The 19,664-nt window shown below is 50.3% G+C and overlaps 1 protein-coding gene across 2 annotated transcripts in view; it reads left to right on the top strand.

The window, feature by feature from the left end:
- Nucleotides 1–19,664, top strand: part of MPRIP (myosin phosphatase Rho interacting protein) — a 145,010-nt gene that overhangs the window by 70,764 nt on the left and 54,582 nt on the right. For both annotated transcript variants that reach the window (XM_008071986.2, XM_008071987.1), the window contains exon 4: nucleotides 15,242–15,393. In XM_008071986.2, coding sequence (XP_008070177.1) covers nucleotides 15,242–15,393 — 152 coding nt within the window. The remainder of the gene's footprint in view (nucleotides 1–15,241; nucleotides 15,394–19,664) is intronic.

Raw genomic sequence — 19,664 nt, 5'->3', positions numbered from 1 at the left:
AGCCATGGTGGGAGCATCAATTACCAGGGACTTTCCTGTCATCTCCCCCATGACCCTGGTGCCCACAGCATGGCCTACATGTCTGGGAGCCTCTGTTTCTGCCTCTGTTGAAGAGAGATCTGGTGATGGATGGTGCCTAAGAGACTGTACTGGGAAGCAGTTGTAGAGGTTGAAGTCAACATCCTTCTTAGGACCACATGTTCTTTAGTTACAGGACTTGGTCAGACTCTTTTGTCTGTTAAACCAAGGCAGCAGGACTAAATGGGGTGATTCAGGGCTAACTCTGCTGTCTTGGGTGCTACCATCAGCACTTAATAGTTTCTGACTGCAGTCAGCCTCCTACTTTCTTGAGAATGATGTCTGGTCACTTGCACCCCAGGAGGCCTTGTTTCTCACTGAAGCCCTCCACCGCCTCATATGTGGACCACCTTGATGTTTCTCAAGCTTGCCTAACCACTGGAGGGCAGCTGTCTGAGGATGGGCTTTATCAGTTTAGTTCATTGCTGAGTTACCAGTTCCTCAACTGGGTGCCCAGCCAGAGCAGGTGTATGAGAAATATTCTCTAGGGGAGCAGATGCTGTGGGTCACTGGGTTCAGCTTGGGCATGCTGCTGTGTTTTTGACTGGTTTCCCTGTATCTATGATGGCTTGATACTGCCTCATGTTTATGAGGGCAGAATGTGCAGCATATCTGAAAGGCCCTCGGTAAATACACCTCCTCATATCCAGCTGAACTCTGTTTCTTCACTCTTCTGCACTTTGGACCTAGCTCTAGCCCTTGTGCCATGAGCCACCCTTAAGATGTCTGCATCCTCCAAGCCTGGCCTCCTTGCCTCTGCTTCCCACAGGCAGCATTCAGGCATCTTAGTGCCTGTCTCACCATGACGGCTGTGCACAACTTCTTTCCCTCTAGTCTGTGAGCAGTCCCAGATGGGTGCCATGTCTTACTAATCACGGTGGCCCCAGGCCTGGCGCCCAGTGGATGCTTATGGAGTCAATGATTTGGAAGACAATAGTGCTGTAGCTCCAGCTCCTCCCCAGTCACTCCTCATCCTCTGTTGGTTAAACACTGCTGGCTCCTACAGTCTGTTCCTGTAGGGCTCTCTTGGGGATTCTCATCTCCACTGCTCATTGCTCCTTTGAACCAAGTTCCATTTATTCCTGGCCCCTCCCTGCCTCTGCTCCTTTGTGGGGACCCCTGATCTACCAGAGGGGACTGGCTTCCTGAGGCTGGGCTGTGGGCTGGCGTCCCATGGAAAGGGAGAAAGAGGGAGGATGAAGCAGCTCCCAGGCCATGTGCACGCTGCCAGTGCCCTGCCTTTCTCCACCCAGAGGTACTCAGGCTTCTGGAGAGGCTGGACATTTCTGTTTGTGGCACAAGCACTCGCCTTTCTGTGGCCAGCTCACGCGTCGTTCTTCCCTGGCTGCAAGAAGCCACCTGGTGAGCACTGAGGCTGACTCTACCCTTGGGCTGTCTGACCTCTGGCTCCACTCCTTCTCCTGTTGGTTACTTATGTGTCTGGCCCTTCTAGCTTTGATGTGATGTGACTCTGCTAGGAGGAAGCTTTTTTTTTTTTTTTTGAGTTGGAGTCTCACTCGGTCGCCCAGACTGGAGTGCAGTGGCCGCTCCCAGCCACCGCAGCCTCGACCTGCCGGGCTCCGGCAATCCTTTCGCCTCAGCCTTCCGAGTAGCCGGAATTACAGGCATGCGCAACCATGCCCGGCTGATTTTTTGATTTATTGTAGAGATGAGGTCTCGCTGCCCAGGCGGGTCTCGAACCCGCGGGCTCAGGCAATCCACTCACCTCAGCCTCCCAAAGGCGCGGGATTACAGGCTGAGCCACCGAGCCTGGCAGGAGGAAGCTTTTTAAAGAGTGATGTGGGACTGTGGACATTGGCATGCAGATCCGTGCACCTTTGCCTCTGAAAAAAAAGCCAAGTCTTTTCTCTAACCTTTATCCTCTTCACTGCCACCATCCCCTTGTTCCTCAACTCTGCCTATGAGTCTGTCCTTTGCCTCTGGGTGTATTCTCTTCTCCATTAGCTTGGACAGCTGTGACAGACCCTGGGATCTCTCATCTCTCTCACTCCAGTGTCTATGGGAGCCGCCTACTCTCCAGGGTGGAGACTGGAACTGTTTTGTACCCAAAGGGTGGCAAGCTGGGGGATGGGAAAGTGGAGTTCTTGGGCCCATGGCCCCAACCAGCTCAGGGCTGCTGGCCTCATATCTTCTGTCTCTGCCACCATTGCTTGGTGTCCCTTCTTGTCTTCCTTGAGTCCCATTACTAGTGATATTAGCCTTAAGGGGATCTGTTTTCTATGAAGACGAGGACACAAATGCCAGAGAAAGGTAACTGGAGTATAGATGAGGTACAGAATTGGTGGCTCCTGTTTTCACCCTGAGTCATTCAGGCCAGCATCCTAAAAGTAATCCCTGGCTGATCTCCCTCCACCTCCACCCCCACCCCACACCTTTAGATTCCCATCCCAGCCACTGTTCTCTGTCTAGATTCCCACAGGGCTCCTACCCCAACTATTTGCACCTTTCTCCTGGACTCACCTGCACTGCCCCAAGGCCAGCAGGATGGGGCCACCTGGGCTGTTGCAGTCCTGCCAGCTGGCCTGCCGCCTGCTTCCTTGGACCAGACTCAGCCAGTCCTGCATGGTGTCCTCAGCCTCCCCTTCCTTCCACTAGGCCTCTGCTTGGACTTCCGGCCATACCCAGCCCTGAACCTACTTCCCTGCTGTCCCTAGTTCTGTACCCACCTGAAATCAGACAGTAGTCATTCTTTTTCATTTCTTATCGCCACAAGAATGGTGAGAGTTTTTCTAAGGGCAGGCCCCTCATCCATCCTCCTCTCCCCTCTGACCCCAGTACCAGCTGAGAGCGGTGCCCAGTGCAGGACAAGTACTTAGCAAGCATCTGATGATGGACATGAACCTATGAAGAATGATCCAGTCTCCACCTGTACATTTGTTCAGGGAGTTGAAGGTGATTACATGGTCTTTCAGGCAGGACCACAGAGACTTCTCCCTCCAAGTCCGGTAGACCTGACTATATATTTAAAATGGGAGTAGAGTCATAGCAGGGAATGCAGGCAGTACAATGGGCTGCACCTGCAGGCAAAGGCCAGACAAGTGATAACTTACTTCTTCCAGAGGTCCTCAAGGCCAGCTACTGAAAATTCAGCCCTCACCTGGATAAAGGGACATTTGTGCAGGCCCCAGAAGAGCCAGGGGCCCAGAGGGGCACAGGTACCAGGTGGGATGAGGAAAGGTAGATTGTAAAGGTAGGTTTAGTGGTTGTGCTGATGGGAAGGAGGTTAGTTTCCTTCAGGGTCTGAAACTTCCTGGCCCCGAGGTGAACCAGCCAGCGTGCTGACTTGCACAACCCCAGCTGAGTCAGAAGACTCACACCTCTAACTGAGGCTTGGTTGTGTGTAGCTTGTATCTGCACAGAATTTTATTCCCTTTTATGACTGGATAATATTCCAGTTTATGTTGCACATACTACATTTTGTTTATTTATCTGTTGATGGGCACTTAGGTTACTTCCACCTCTTGGCTATTGTGAATAGTACTGTTATGAACATGTGTGGACAAATAACTGTTCAAGTCTTGCTTTCATTTCTTCTGGGTATGTACCTAGAAGTAGAATTTCTGGGTGATAGGATAACTCTGTAAAGTCCAGCTTAAATTTTTTGAGGAACCACCATACTATTTTCCAGAGTAGCTGTACCATTTTACATTCCCACCAGCAATTCACAGGGGATCCAATTTCTCCACTGACACTGTTTTTTGTTTATTACCCCCACTCTAGTGGGTGTGAAGTGACATTTCACTGTGGCTTTGACTTGCATTTTCTAATGACTAATGATGTTGAGCACCTTTCTTGTGTTTCTTGACCATTTGTATATCTTTGGAAAATGTCTGTTCAATCTTTGGCCTATGTTTTAAATGTTTGGATTTTTTTTGGTTGTTGTTTTAGGAACTCTTTATATGTTCTGCATATTACTCCTTTATCTCGGATGTGTTTTGTATTTTCTCCCCTTCCATGGGTTGGTTGCCTTTTCACTCTCTTGGTAGTGTTCTTAGATACACAAAAGTTTTTAATTTATATGAAATCCAGTTTATTTTTTTCTTTTGTTGATTTTGCTTTTGGTGTCATATCCAAGAAATCACTACTAAATCCAGTGTTATGAAGCTTTTCCTCTTGGTGTTCCTCTAAGTGTTTTATAACTTTTGCTTTTACTCTGGGATCTTTGCTCCATTTTAAGTTCATTGTTGCATATGGTCTAATGTGCTTGGTTCTTGTAGAGTCCTGCTAGCTGACCATTGTGGGTGGGTGAGTGAGGTGGATGAAAACTGTTCTTCCCCAAGTTCTCTTGCCTCTCCCTTCAGTTTTAGGAGGAAGGGGATCCTTGGCTGGGTGGTAAGGGCTTCTCAAGGGAAGCTCCTCTGGCAAAGGGCCCTTGGCCACTTGACAGGGGTCTGAGTTTTTTCAGTGGCCTGAGTCAGCAGGCTAGCCTGGCACAGCAGGTGGAGAGAGGAACTTCCTGGTCTTGGCAGCCAGTAAAAAGGGTCCTTGTTTTAGTCTTTTCTCCCTTAAAAAAATAAGTTTAGCCAACTCTAACAATGCCCCCAGGAAAGCTCTGAATAGGTCATTTCTGCAGCACCCCACAAAGTCCCCTGGACCACTTAAATGTGCTCAGCGTGAGACTTGGCCCATCCACTGCAGCACCAAAGCAGGGCTGGTGAGGGCCACACTGTCCACAGCAGCTCCTAGTTGCCACTGTGATCCCCAGACACTCCATGTCTTAGGGTTCCCTTCCTGCTCATCCATGGGCGCCTTGAATGCCTCAGAAAGTTCACACTGTTTCTGCTTGGGACCAGAACCGAATCCCAAAAGGGGACTTTCTAGGGATAGGAACAGTGGCTCTGTATTGGCGATGGCACCCAGTAGATGCAAGTTAGGACCTTGGGATTTCGTCTGTATAGTCCCTGCCGCTTCCTGTGGTAGAAGCAACATGCTGTGATGGGTTAGGAGTTGAGAAACCTCGGCCTCAGTTTCCATGTCTGGAACTCAGGGCAGGGGTGGGATAAAGTGCTTTTCAGGCCTGGATTGGAGGCAGCAGGAGACCAGCACTCTGTTATGGGAACCCTAAGAAGCCACACAGGCCTCTAGAAAGGCCGGCCTACTGACTGCTGGATCTTTGTTTATTTCCTGTTTGTGCCGTATTTTGTTTGTACAAGTTGTTGTCTTTTAGGCTATTCACACGGTTATATAACAATCACCACAATCGAATTTTATTTTATTTTATTTTATTTTTTGAGTTGGAGTCTCACTCCATTATCCAGGCTGGAGTGCAGTGGCATGCTCACGGCCACCCCAGCATCGGCCTGCTGGGCTCAGGCGATCCTTCCGCCTCAGCCTTCCAAGTAGCCGGAACTTCAGGCGTGCGCTACCATGCCTGGCTAATTTTTTGATTTATTGTAGCGACAGGGTCTCTCTAAGTTGCCCAGGCTGGTCTCAAATCCATGGGCTCAGGCAATCCCCTCACTGCGGCCTCCCAAAGTACTACGATCACAGACTTGAGCCACCACGCCCAGCCCATAATCTAATTTTAGAACATTTTTCATCACCCCACAAAGAAACCCTGCACCCGTTAGCTGTCACTTCCAATCCTCCCCACTCCACAAGCCCTGGCAACTACTCATCTGCTTTGTGACTACCGGTTGACTTGTCCAAGACATTTCATATAAATGGAATTATGTGGCACCGCCTCACAACTTTAACAACTTTATTCACTGCTAGTTGTGGCAGAGTCCAGCAACTACTCATAAGCCTGTCTGTTGACTTGACCAAGACATTTCATATAAATGGAATTATGCAGCATCACCTCACAACTTTAATAACTTTACTCACTGCTAGTTGTGGCAGAGTCCTGACCCAAGGTTGAGTGATAGCTGCAGACTGAGACCATGGCCTCAGTGGCCTAGGTAGCCCGGGGCTGATCCTGGGAAGGCTGTGGGCCTCTGGCGATGGAGGCCTGCCTAGGGCTCTTCATCCCCTTCCAGCTTCTCCATCTCATGCCCCATGGAGCCTGTTACTGTCATCCTGTTAACCCTTAATAGACATGGAATTTTGTTGAAGTTGATGACTTTTTTTTTTTTGAGTTGGACTGTCACTCCATAGCCCAGGCTGGAGTGCAGTAGCATGCTCATGGCCACCCCAGCATCAACCTGCTGGGCTACGGCGATCCTTCAGCCTCAGCCTTCCAAGTAGCTGGAACTACAGGCGTGCGCTACCACACCTGGCTAATTTTTTGATCTATTGTAGAGATGAGGTCTCGCCAAGTCACCCAGGCAGTTCTCAAACCCATGAGCTCAGGCAATCCCCTCACCTCGGCCTCCTAAAGTGCTGAGATTACAGGCTTGAGCCACCATGCCCGGCCGGTTTTATTTTATAAATAAGACATTTATTGCATATATTAATTAAATATGTATACTATAAGTGTTCCATCATTCAAAAACATTTTCTGAAGCTCATTTTTGGAGATGCTGACTTAGGTGTGTTGAGCAAATGGAATTAATTTTATCAAGCACCTCACAATCTAGTGTGCAGACCAGCTAGGCAGACCTACCAGTGGGCTGGGCTCCACACAGGGTAGCCATCCAGGAGATGAGGGATGCCAGGTAGGCATCTCTGGCAGGGGCAGCCATCAAGGAGGTTGGCCTGCTCAGTGTGTGGCCATGGGTCCTTTGGACCAGCAAGCAGGACCAGGAGATAAGGAAGGGCAGTTGGTGCAAGCTATAGAACTTGGGCTGAGGGCTGTCTGAGCAGTTGAGACAGGAGGATGGCCTGGCCATCTCTGTGCTCATGAAGGTTGGTTTCTGTTTAACAATACTGAGACGCCAAGCACCACCGTGCCTGGGAGGGGTAGAACCCATGGTTCTCCTCACTGTGCACCAGTTGCTCCCAGCCGACCTCGTCCTGCCAAACCTGCCACAGAACTCCTCCTAGAATCCCAGGCTTGAGGCCTCCTGTCTCCAGTTTGGATTGGTGGGTGGTAGGAAGGAAGGGACTGCAGTTCTCAGAGCTGGGCCTGCATGCACCTGGAGCTAGGTGAGGGGTCAGGTATGCAGTGCAGATGCAGTCTTTGGGGCCAGATGCTGTCGGCCTGCAGCTCTACAGAAGGGCAGACTCTGTCTCTCTTCCTTGGAGTATGTTCTGGAAATCTCTTGTGTTTCCCAGGGCAAGGACCAGAGAAGTCTGTGCAAGGTATTCCTCTGCCCTTGGATAGACCCATTGGTTTGGGCTGTTGTTTTCAAGAACCTTTGTTAGCCATCACAACACAAGCTGCAGAGGCCCTGTGTTCCCTCCTCTTGCAGGGAGGCTGCAGCATGTGCTGGGCCCTGCCTCTCTGCCCCAGGGCAGCATACTGAAAGTGTTCATGGCAAGCATTCAGGGAAAATTTGTTGAATATACTGTCTTCAATGAGGAGTATACACTGAGAAGCAGGAGGGGACAACGTGGCTGTGCAAGTCCCAGTCCTCCTTTCACGTGACAGTATCGTCTCTCTAGTCTCATGACAACTCTGCAAGGTGAGGGATTTTTTTTCCCACTGTGGTGGAATACACATAATATAGAATTCACCATCTTAACCACTTTAAAGTGCACGATTCAGTAGCATATAGTACAATCATAATGTTATGCAACATCACCAGTGTCTAGTTTCAGAACTTTTTCATCATGGCAAACAGAAATCCCACACACATTAAGCTACTCCTCATTCCACTCCAAGAAGCTCCATTCATCTGTTTCCTGTCTTTGGATTTGCCTTTTCTGGACAGTTCACCAAAGTAGAATCGCACAGTACTTGTCCTTTTGTGACTGGCTTCACTTCTGTAGCATAGTTTTCAAGGTTCACTCATGTTTCAGGATGTCATTCTTTTGATGGCTGAATAATATTGCATTGTATGGCTTATCACGTTTTGTTTATCCGTTCATCCATTGATGAACATTTGAGTTGTTTCCACTTTTTGGCTATTATGAATGAGCTGCTATGATTATTTTGTATACAAGTTTTTGTTTGAATACCTAGTTTTAGTTCTTTCGGGTATATACCCAGGAATGGAATTGCTGGGTCATATGATAACTCTTGTTAATTTTTGAGGCATGCTGAACTTTTCCACAACATCTACATCATAATGAACATGAGGCATGTTTTTCAGCACCATTTTACATTGTGGAAACTGAGGCTCACTATTTGCCCAAGATCACAGAGCTAGTGAGTGAAGAGCTAGGATTTAACTCCAAGGGTAGGTTCTTCCTGACTAGAAGTTTCTGAAAATGGAAAGCTTGGAGTCTATCTTAGATCTTGGGACCTCTGCAGAGGGGAAGCAGCTGGGAGAGGACTGGTCTGTGGTTCCAGCTCTATCCCTGACCCAGGGAGATGGAAGCTGGTGAGTGGGTCTCCCTGGCCTGTGCTATAGGTCCAGCCCGGCAGACCCAGCTGTAGCATGCAGTTTTGTGTGGGATACCTGAAGGGGGAAGGGGTACAGAATCAGGGCTCCCTTCCCAAGGAGGCAGTATGATGTGGAAACAGACCTGGCACCCAAGGACAAGCATTGGGTGAGGGCTCAGCTCAGCCAGGGCTGCTTTGTGTAGCTGGGGAGGTTTCAATATGGAGAATGACTGTGAAACTGCACTGTGAATCATGAGGACCTTGGAATACGCCAGGCTGGTCATGATGACTGGAAAGCGGGGAGGGAGTTCTGCCTGGTGGGCACCTGCTGTGGCTCCCTGTCTGTCCCTGTGGCCCCTGGGCCCCTGACACAGAAGCCAGGCAGAGGCTTTGCTCACTCCAGGTGTGCATGGGATCATGGCCCCTTTTCTATAGCTCTTCCCAGTTTCCTCAAAGGACTTGGGCTTTGAGGATAGCTGTACACGGGGAGTGTTACAAGCTGGGGAGGTCTGCAGCCCCAGAGGGACTTTGAGTCAAGAGTTAGGTGCCTGTTCTATACCTATGAGGCCTTTAGGGTGGTCACCAGCACCTTCTCAAGAGAGGGGGACTCATGATTTGTTAGATCGGGTTCCTAGAAGCAGCTTGGCAGCAGCAGAAAGAGCCTAGAGACTCCTCTGTGACCTGGGCCGACTGCTTAGCCCCCATAAGCCCTACTAGTTTGTTGTTTCTTCCAGAATGTGGGTTTCCTGGGTGCCTGAGAAGGCTGTTGCCCTGGGCTGGTGCTCCCCAAGGGCTGCGTTCGTTCCTTAGGGAACTGGGATCCAACGTCCTCAGTCCCAAAGAATGGATAGGCCTCTACTTAGACCTGGCTCAAGCAACCAAACCAAGCTTTCAGCGTGGCTACCCACCAGTCCTCTGCAAAGGGAGCTCATCTCTCACTCTGCTTGCTTGTGGGTGCCTTGTCTACCCTAGAGGAGGGAAGAGGGAGCTTATGTTCTTGCCTGGGCCCTATCTGATCTGTTGTAGGAAGGACAGCTCATTGAGCACCCTCCTCCTCTGCTCAGGGGCCAGGCTAAAGGCAGGTCAGTGCTGGGTAAGTCCTTTATGTGGTCAGACCTGGTGGCCCTGCCTGTAGATTTTGATAAACTTGAGCATGACTTTGTACAAAACGTTTACAAAGACTGGGGGAAAGACTCCAAAGATGGAGGGCCAAGGGTGCCAGTCAAAGAGGGATCAGACTTATTCTGGGTGGCCCCAAGGGGCACCATGTCCCCTAACCACTCAGAGCCCAGCTTGCACATCTGGAAATTGAAAGTGATGTTCCTGCCTCCTGAGGCTGTCATTAGGGAGTGAGTTAGTATCTGTAACTACTTAGGGATCTGCCCAGCATGCAGTGAGCACCCAGGAGGTGGTGAATACTCTTCCTACTGCTCTAGCTCCCACTGAAAGACAAATTCTTCTTTTTGTTTTTCCCAGAGTCTTGCTAAGCTACCTGTTCCTGGAAGTTTGCAGATGAGCTGAGTGACTGCTCGTCATCAAGTTTTGCAAGCAAAGCTTTTCATATTCCTTAAGAGGGTCACAGTGTGATGAAAAGATAATAATAACAATCAGTGCAGTGCACATGATAAAAATATTGACATAGTTTTTTATTTCATGTGCATCTGTGCACTTGTACGTGTATATACTCGTCACTGAGTGAATACAGTCTTCTCTGTGTCTTGGTTGGATGAGTTTGAGAAATAGGCTGTCTTGCGACCTCAACTGTTGGTGGATTCTGACTGCACCCTGAAAGTCCCTTTTTGCCAGAGATTCTTTGCCCCAAGGAAAAGCCTTTGTTTCTGTGGATCTCTTGTTTTCCCATCTGAATGGGGAGGTGGGAGATTCCCATCTAGGTCTTGCTGGTGAGCCACCTCTGGTTCTGTAATAGCAGCTGCCTGAAGGAAGGGGCCTCCCTTGTGCTAAGCTGCCCTTTTCAGTATTTCTGTTCTACTTCCCTCTTTTTCCCATCTCCTAGAAATTTGCCCCCTACACTCCCAAGAGTCAACAAGAAATAGGCAGTTTTCCACAAATGCACCTGCTTGAGCCAGGGGTGGGGGGTGGAGGATCCCAAGAAGGTACCAGATGGTAAGGCTGCTGTAGTAGGATTGTCCTAACCCAGGAAGGCTACTCTGGCCTCTAACAGATGCCTTGGCTGCAGTGCATAGAGCTTCCAGCCTCCTGTAGGCCAGTGAGCAGAAGAGACAGGGAGGAGGCTTTTCAGAGTGTGGTCACCTCTCTGGAGAGAGATCCTTGTCTTGTGCTTTCCTGCTTGACCCCTCCTACTTACACAGTGTGCAGTCTGCAGCACTTCTCTGTTCTAGCTGGGGCAGGGTGGATGCCAGAAGAGGACCAGAGGCTCTAGATGGCTAGAGGGTGGGCAGGGACTGAACCTCTACCTTGGTGACAGGATAGAGTCACGGCCTGCAAACAGCCGTCTTTTTTCTGGAAAACGAATGGAGCAAAACTAGGTGAAGCTCAGCTTCCGAGGAGACCTGGATTGCTAACCTCTGGAGGTACCGAATTAGGGCAGGGAGCTGATCATAACTGGCTTCTTTACTGACAGTGTTGGAAGCGAGACGTTCCCCCCTGCTGGATTTGGGTTACAGCCTAGATATTTGTCCTTGCTCTTACTGCACAAATTTCCTCTCTTCCAAGTGCATAAGGGCATGTCCTACCTCCTAGGCAGAGACCGGGAGGGAAAGACACTGACCTGGGGACTGTCTGGAACTCCTGGTTGAATCTGCTCCGCTTTGTGAGCACTAGAGATGCTGCTGATAGCAGGATAGTGAGCAGCCACTCCAGAACCAGAGCACCTGGGTTTAATCCTGGCATGGTTTCTTCCTAGCATTGTGACCTTAGATGTGTTACAGTCATGTGTCTCTTAATAGTGGGGATACTTTCTGAGAAATGCATCGTTTGGTGATTTTGTTGTTGAGTGAACATCAGAGTGTGCCTACACAAACATAGGTGGTATCGCTTACTACATACCTGGGCTATATGGTATAACCCATTGCTTCTGGGCTACAAGCCTATACAGTGTGTTACTGTGCCAAATGCTGTAAGCCATTGTACCTCAGTAGTATTTGTGTGACTGAACATCTAAATACAGTATTATATTCCTGTAGGACCTCCATCGTATGTCATCGTTAACTGAAATGTTAAGCAGCACATGACTGTACTTAGCTTCTCAGTGGCCTGCTTCCCTGTCTCCAGGGTAGGGATGACAGTAGTGCCTGCCTCATAGTGCTAGAGTAGTATTCAGTGAGAGGACACAGGTTTTGGACCAGGACTGACATTCAGTGAATGCACATGAATGTGAGCAACATCGCAACCGGTGCCTGTGCTGGTGGTCGTACGTTTTCTTTGGGTGATGCTGTTGAGACTTGGATGGAGCTATTTCCATCGTGAGTCATCAGTATGTACCTGGACCTGCTGTCTAAGAGCACTGGCTGAAAACAACGCATAAATACAATTGTAAAAGTTAATCCCAGATCCTCACACACTGCAGGTGGGAATATGGTGCAACCACTTTGGGTAATAGTCTGACAGCTCCTCAAAGAGTTAAACCTAGAATTTCCACATGACCCAGCACTCCTACTTCCAGGTGCACACCTGAGAGAAAGGAAAGCACACAGACACTGTACATGAATGTTGATAGCAACATTATTTGTAGTAGCCAAAAAGTATACACAACCCAAATGTCCATCAACACATGAATAGACAAACAAAATATGGTTTAGCCACACAATAGAATGCTATTCAGCTATAATTGGGAGTGAAGTAGTGGTGCATGCTACAATGTAGATGAACCTTTAAAATATGCTAAATGGGAGAAGCCAGCCATAAGAGGTTGCATGTTGCATGACTCTGTTTACGTGAAGTATCCAGAATAGATAAATCTGTTTCATGCAGAAGCAGATAAGTGGTTGCTGAGGTGGGATGGAGTGTCAAAAGGAAGTGATTGTCCACATTTTTTTAGGGGAGTGATGAAAATGTTCTACAGCTGATTGTTGTACAGTTCTGTGAACATGCTAGAAACCATTAAACTGTACACTTTAAATAGGTAAACTGTATGTGAATTATATCTTAATAAAACTGTTATTAAAGAGAAAAGTTAATACCACGGATAACTAAGAATGAGATCATCTGATTGCAGAGCAGGACATTTTTTCCCAGTCCCAGTTTTCCCTTAGCCAATGACTGCCATTTACCCTGTTTGCCCTCTGTTCTTCCATGTGATGGGATTAAGTGTAATGCCAGTCTCACAGTAAGTAAGCATGAATTCCTTCAGTCCTGGTCTAGCTCCTTCTTTCTTTGCCTCTTATTGACACTTTAGTTTGTCTGTCCTACTTCCCGCTTATTTCTCTCTGGCTCCTAGAAGCCCAGGGGGCCCAGTGGGTGACTCCTTCAGTAGAAAGAATTTCTGTTGATAATGTTCTATTGTCCTCATTTATATTTATGTGTGTGCTGTATAATAGAGAATGTAGTGTGTATTTGTATATAACTTATCTAGGGCATATGCTGTCAGCATTTTGAAACCGTGGACTCAATGACTGGGGTGGGAATTGAACACCAGAGAGGAAGAGTTGCCTTGGAAAAAAGCCCCTCTGCTGTCCCCTCTTCCTTCCTGCAGTCACTTCCTGCTTACTCTGGTAACAAGCGCACTGAGCAAACCCTGCCTGCGTGCACCGCTTCGTGTCATCTAGTCCTTACCACTCTCCACAGTGTCAGTTTCCTCATTTAGCAAGCAAGAGGATCAGCTTCAGAGCGATGGGTGGGGGGGGTGCACATGCACTTCTGCAGGTGGAGCAGCCCTCAGTGTGTCCAGAGAGGGTTGAGACGGGTACCTGCACGATGATAAGAGGCTCAGGGATTAAAACTTCTGTAAAATAGAAAAAAGGAGCTGTGGCTAGAGAGAGGAGGTTGGGAAGGCTAGGACCCCTACCCTGAGCGGGAAGGCCCACCTGTTCTGTGGCTATGGGTCTCCAGCCAGAAGGCAGCAGGGACTTGGATCTAGGTTTCCTGGACTAGCATACAGATGGGGTCTGAAGCCACCTCCTTTGCCAAATGCTGCATGAGGAACCCCTCTGCTTGGTCGCAGGGCAGCCCTGCCCACCTGCCTCTCCTGGCTCCTTTTCAAAGACCTTTAAGAGAATCCAGGAGAGGTACCTGTGGTTCACTCCACTGATGGAGATCACTGAGCTGGGCTTGAATAGAGGTCCTTGTGTCCCCAGGGTCAGTACTGAGACAGGACACACTATAAACATGTAGGTGAGGGTGCATGCTCTTTCCCCAGAGGCCTATGAGCCCGCCTCATGGCCCTACTGCCGTACCACTTCCATTCTGCACTTGGGACCCCAGAGGATGGCAGAGCCCAGCGTTCTCTCAAGGAAAGGCTTCTTGGAGCTGGGTATTTACTGCTTCTCCCTCATGGGAAAGAGAGCCAGCAGCCATGTGTGGGTGAGGGCTCTGAAAACCCAGCACCCCTTGGGTCAGGCTCCTGTGGGCAGGCGTCAGGGGATGTGGACAAAGGTGATGAGTGGGTCAGAAGCACCATAGGTTGGCCTGATAGAACAGGAAGATTAAACGAGTGCAACCTGGGAGGGATTGGGAGATTGCACCTGTTCTGGATTTAGCAGATGAAGAAGGTAAAGGCTATGGGGAGTGGTCGGTCTAAGCTCAGCATGGGCACCAGACCCAGCATCCTGCCCTTCAGACCAGGATCCCCTCTGTTGTCAGCAGGGAGCTCACGGCTGGATGGTAGTGGGAACCTCCTTGAGCTTTGAGTGGGAAGCAGCCTGATTGAAGGTCACCCCCAGACAGATCAGCAAGTGCTTATTGCTTCTCCAGGAATGGAATGAGGGAGGGAGGGTTCTTGGAGTGAGCTCAGTGGAGAAGCCATCAGCCGCCCACAGGTGGGATGGAGTCAGTGCGGGGGGCAACTGTGGGTGGTAGCCATGGCAACCCATCTGCTCTCCCAGAGCTTCCTCATGTGGGGAGAGGAAGAGGCCAGAGGACACACAGCCTAATGAATCATCTTCAAAAAGGTCCTCTTGTCTAGCACTTTGCCTCAACAGGGTTTCTTAGAGTTTTGGTTTTTTTCCCTGTTTTTGGTTTTTTGTTCCTAATTTTGGTGTCTAACAACTTTTGCTGTCAGAAAAAAAATAAAGTTACTATTTGTCATGCCAGAGCTGTTGGGGCCCCTGGGAAGGTACCGGAGGACCAGGCTGCCAGGCGGGCTCCTTGGCTACCTTAAAGAACTCACGGCATACCCAACCCCCAGTCTGCTCTCAAAAATGCCGCTTCTCTCCAGCCTCCTCCCTGCCTCTAAAAATAACCTTGCTATTTTGAAACAACCTCGGGGAGCTTTTTCTCACTGCTCTCTGGGATCAGCAACCCCTCTGAGACCAGAATCTTGGCCGCCTTTGTCCCCCCAGCTGCCTCCTCCAGCTGTCCCCTTCCTGTCCTCCCCCCTTCCTTCAATTTAAGCAGGATACTGTTCTCCAAGTAGGAAGGGATGCCCAGCTGGATATCCTCTGGAAAAGGCCAGGTCTGTCCCTGCCCTCGCCTCATGGCACTGACTTTGCCAACAGTAGAGCTCAAGGGCCTGGGCAAGGGAGAGCATGCTTGAGGGCCCCACATAACCTGAGAGGGTGAAGAATGGCTTGGGGCCACGGGATGCCATATTCTTGCTGGATGATCCCTGAATGACTCTCTGCTATCTTCTTCTTGCAGCCCACGACCCTCCCTCAGGGCACCATCAACATGAACCAGTGCACAGACGTGGTGGATGGGGAGGGCCGCACAGGCCAGAAGTTTTCCCTGTGCATTCTGACACCCGAGAAGGAGCATTTCATCAGGGCAGAGACGAAGGAGATTGTGAGCGGGTGAGTCTGCTGTGGAAGGATGAGTTCCCTGCCCCCTGTGGATGGGCTGCATGCCCACACAGTGGCATCACTATCATCATTTTCTTCCCCAAGCACCTCTTCTCAGGGCTCTCCCTCTCTGTTCTCCACACCATGGTGTACTCACTCACCATGCTGGAAGCCAGGATATTTCCATTTACTTGTGCCTCACCCCTGTGTCCAAACACTCGCCAAGGCTGTCTTGTCCTTCAGCCTCTGGGGCCTCCCTCTTGGTTCTGGACCCACCTTGCCATCCTCAGGCTCTGAGGCCCTCCCCAGCTCTCCTGCCTTACCCACCACTCCCACCCATTGCACATGCATCATTCTGGAGTGGTCTCCTTCCTCCCAGCTGTTCAGAGTCAGCCTGATTGTCAGCCCTTCTGAGGGGCCCTCCCGAAGGAAGTGCTGGGCTCCATAACCTGTAAAAAGCTAGAGATTATCTGTCTACATGAGTCTTCCTCAGAGATGGCCTCAAGGATAGGGATGTCTCAGGCACGTGCTGCTGCTGCACAAACTGACTTCTTTGTCCAAGTGAAGGTCTCTTACTTCCCTCCCTGTGCAGAGACTTAGAGGAAGCCCTGAGGGTAAAAGGAGGGATCAGGTTGTGAGATAGCTTACAATCCTGGGTCATGAACTCCGAGTTCCCGAGCCCATGGCAGTCTCTGCTTTCCAGGAACTCCCAATCCAACAGCGGAGAGTTTGCTACCAATACCTGTGGCCTGGGCCATGGTGAGCAGGTATCCATGGTATGTGTAGATGAGCAGGCTCATGGGGCCTGGCAAGGAGCTTAGGAACTGGATCTTGGAGAGCCCTTCACATCCTTTAAGACTGAGAAGGAGCCACATGAGCCTGGAGGCCTTGGGAGGAAATAAATCTGGGGTGTTGTTGGGGAAAGGAGCTGACTATAGCTGTACAGAGTAGAGGGAATGAGGAACATGAAACCCTTTGGTTTGAATGAATGGAAGACTTCTCTGAACACCAACCTTGCTTTAGCAGCTCAGTTGTGGCCTGACCAAGGCTGGTGAGCACAGCCAGGTGTGCAGATGCACATAGTAAGGGAGACTGAGGGGCAGTGCTAGGCCATAGTGGCACCCTCTGTGGGATGTGCTGTCTAGAGTCCTCCTCTGGAAAGAGGCAGGTTTGTGTTTCTGAGCTCCTGGGGACAAGCTGGAGGAATATTTAATGTCTCTCTCTGATCTTCTAGAACCGTATGATTCAAGAGTACCGAAGGCTTCTACAGAACCCTCATTGTACAGGGCTCTCATTGAGGACACTAAGGGCCTGGAAATGAGGGAGGCCTGTCCAAAAACACCCTCTGCATTTCCTAGCTCACATTTGCTGTTTGCTGCCTGGCTAGGCAGGACACATGGGCTGAGGTTTACTTTACTGAGATCGATTCCCTATGGAGCCCATGCCCTCCCTTAGGGAACTGGGTCCCAAGCCCTCCCTTAGGGAACTGGGTCCCAAGGAGGGTCTGGGTAACAGATGTAATGGGGTTCCAAGGTCCCCAGGGAAGACTGGGGAGTATCTGGACCTGGGTCAGTGTGTTCTAGGACCAGGCCTGCTATGTATGTTACGTGCCATGTGATATTAGGAGAGGGTGAGAGGATGATGCCTCCAGCAGGCAGCCTAAAACCTGCTGGGATCCTCGCTCCATCCTGAGCCCCTCTCCCTGGCCATTCCTCTGTTGTGTCATGTACAGGGCCCATGTAGCTGTGTAGACAAGGTAATAAGCAGACTAAGGTACTGGGTGCACATGGCCTTGGGGTCTCATGTGTGGGCTGGGCACTCTGTATGGTCCAAGGCTTGTCTAGTGGCTCAGTGGGATAGTCAAAGCTGAATTAAGCCACCTGAGGCTCTGTCCCCCTCCTCTCACTTGGTTTTGCGCCTCACATGTTCCTGTCCAACAGGCAGATTGTCATGTGGTGGCCTGACTCTGGGTCTCTGCAGTACCTCTTGTGACCCCAGGTGGTAGCCTTTTCATGTTCCCCATAAGATGGGATGCTCAGCTTCTTAAGGGAGTCAGGCAGGGCCTGTGTACCCTGGGGACAGGTGCTTCTGCCTCCCTCTTCATCTTCTCCTCTCTTCCTTTGTTTTCCACCCTTCAGATGGCCCTCTTCATCCATGCCCTCCTGCCTGTCACAGCTCCTTTGCCCAGTAACCTCATGTGAGGGACCTGGAGCCCCTCAACAGGTCTGAGTGCTCTGGTTGCATCAAAACCTATCCCTGCAGTAGTGCAGACACTTCCACCAGGAAGTGCTGGGAGTAAGGGAAGGTCAGGGACAGTTCTACCCAGCCATCCTTCCAGGTCTTCGCTAAACAGCCCTGAAGCAGCTTGCATGGGTTTGCTGGGTCTCTGCCAGGGCTGGGTGGAAGAAGTCCGTAGCTCTCTTTCCAGTTCTCACATGCCAGGAAGCACTTCCAAGCTGCTGGGGCCTTGTTTTATATAGGTCTTTCAGAGGAGGGGGGTGTTGACAAGGGGTCTTTTCTGTTCTCTGAGCTGGGTGGGATCTAGGCTTCTCTTCTCCCTGCCCTGCCTTTCAGCTCTGCTCATTCCCCCATCCTCACATCTAGGTTCTGCCTTCCTTACCTGGAGAGCCCTTGCGCCCACCACCCACCAATCTCATGTCCACATTTACCCCCTCTTCTCTTTATAGGGTTTTTTTTTTTTAACATTTGTGACACATCTGGATGATGTTGGACATTTCCTACTGGACTTCTGTGAGAAATCCAAGTGCAGAGGACACATTCCATCATCTATTCCTGGACCAAGCATCTTTCTAACTCCAACCACAAACTCTAATCTGAATGGAGGCTAACATGCCTGATGGGACTGAGGCCTCGTGGGACCCCCAGGCCCTTCCTCGCTGTCTCAGCTCCTTCCAAGTTCCTTGCTAGCTGAGGCCGGCCTGGGAGAGCTTGACAACTCCATTTAGTTGGCAGGGCAACTGCAGTGGCAAACCTTCTCTCCTCTTTCCTCAAGGTTCCATCTCGCCAGGCTTGCTAGCGATTGCCAGCTGATGGCATGTGGGCCAGTTTGCAGCTTGGAGGTACCTGCAAGTGCTCTACACTCCCTGCCACACTACCCTTGTTCCTGGGGCCCTGAGGGAATGTAGTAAGCTTTACCCAGGAGTCTCCTCTCTCTGCTTACGTGAAGTTTTAAGAAACACCTTCTGCAGGCACATTTCCTCAGAATGCTGGGTGGAAATGTCAGCTACTGGAAGTGCGGGTCTTTTTAACCCCATGAGTGTTGTGCATGCCCCAAGTTGTGTGAGTGAGGCCCTCTCCCAGTGGCCTCTGCTCCAAGTCAGCCTTGATGAAAGAAGAGTAACCAGGACAGGGGCTCAGGGTCCTTGGAAAACCTGCTGGTTTTGCAGAGAGTCACACACTCCTTTCTTGCTTTGGGGCTGTGGAGAAGTGACCTGCAGGACTTGTGGCTCAGGTCTTTGATGGCTTAGGTGATTGTTCTCCCAGCACATCAAATATCACTGACTGTGAGCTGAAAGTGGTCCCTAATCTCAGTTGCCAGGGTCCCCTACATCAAGCCCAACCTCTTGGCGACCAGCTGTCAACAGCACACCCATCCTGAGACTGTCCCAGAAGCCTTCATCTGTTGTCCTTCCCTCTTTCCTCTTCACTCCGTCCCCCCTCTTTTTCTCCCCCTTATTTCTTCCCTCCCTTCATTCCTCCCTTCCTTCCTTCCTTCCTGCAGTAGCCCCAAATTTAAAAAGCACCTCTGGGCACTAAAGACATGAGCCCTTCCCCCTAACCCTGGCCCATTATGCTACTTGGTGCTGGGCAAGTGTGACTTCTTGGCACGGTGGGGTGGTATAGACCCTGCCACCCCCAGCTCCAGGCCTGGGCTGGCAGCAGGCCCAGCACAAACCTTGGTGCTTGAGAAAGACCTGGGGAAGTGTCTTCTGTAGCTTCTTCCTCTTGGAGAGCACACTGGGGCTACCCATGCACCACCTGCCACATGTCTGGAGCTGGGGCCTCAGAGACAGAGGCCCCATGCCCCGCCGCTCCTCCTGTTGCCCTTCCTCCAGCCCCTGCAGGACTGACTGCTGGAGAGCTCCAGTGAGGCAAGCGCTGTTCACTCTCTTTGTCTCTTGCAAAATTCTATACAGTGGAAGTAGCAGTGGTCATGTCATGCCCTGGGTAATCCCTGGTTTTAGAAATGAGGAGACTGCCGGGCTCAGTGGCTCAGCCTGTAATCCCGCACCTTTGGGAGGCTGAGATGAGTGGATTGCCTG

This window comes from Carlito syrichta, unplaced genomic scaffold (genome assembly GCF_000164805.1).
Source record: "Carlito syrichta isolate Samal-C Ts95f unplaced genomic scaffold, Tarsius_syrichta-2.0.1 Scaffold314799, whole genome shotgun sequence".
NCBI classification, from domain to species: Eukaryota; Metazoa; Chordata; class Mammalia; order Primates; family Tarsiidae; genus Carlito; species Carlito syrichta.
This window is presented reverse-complemented; position numbering and strand designations above follow the sequence as displayed.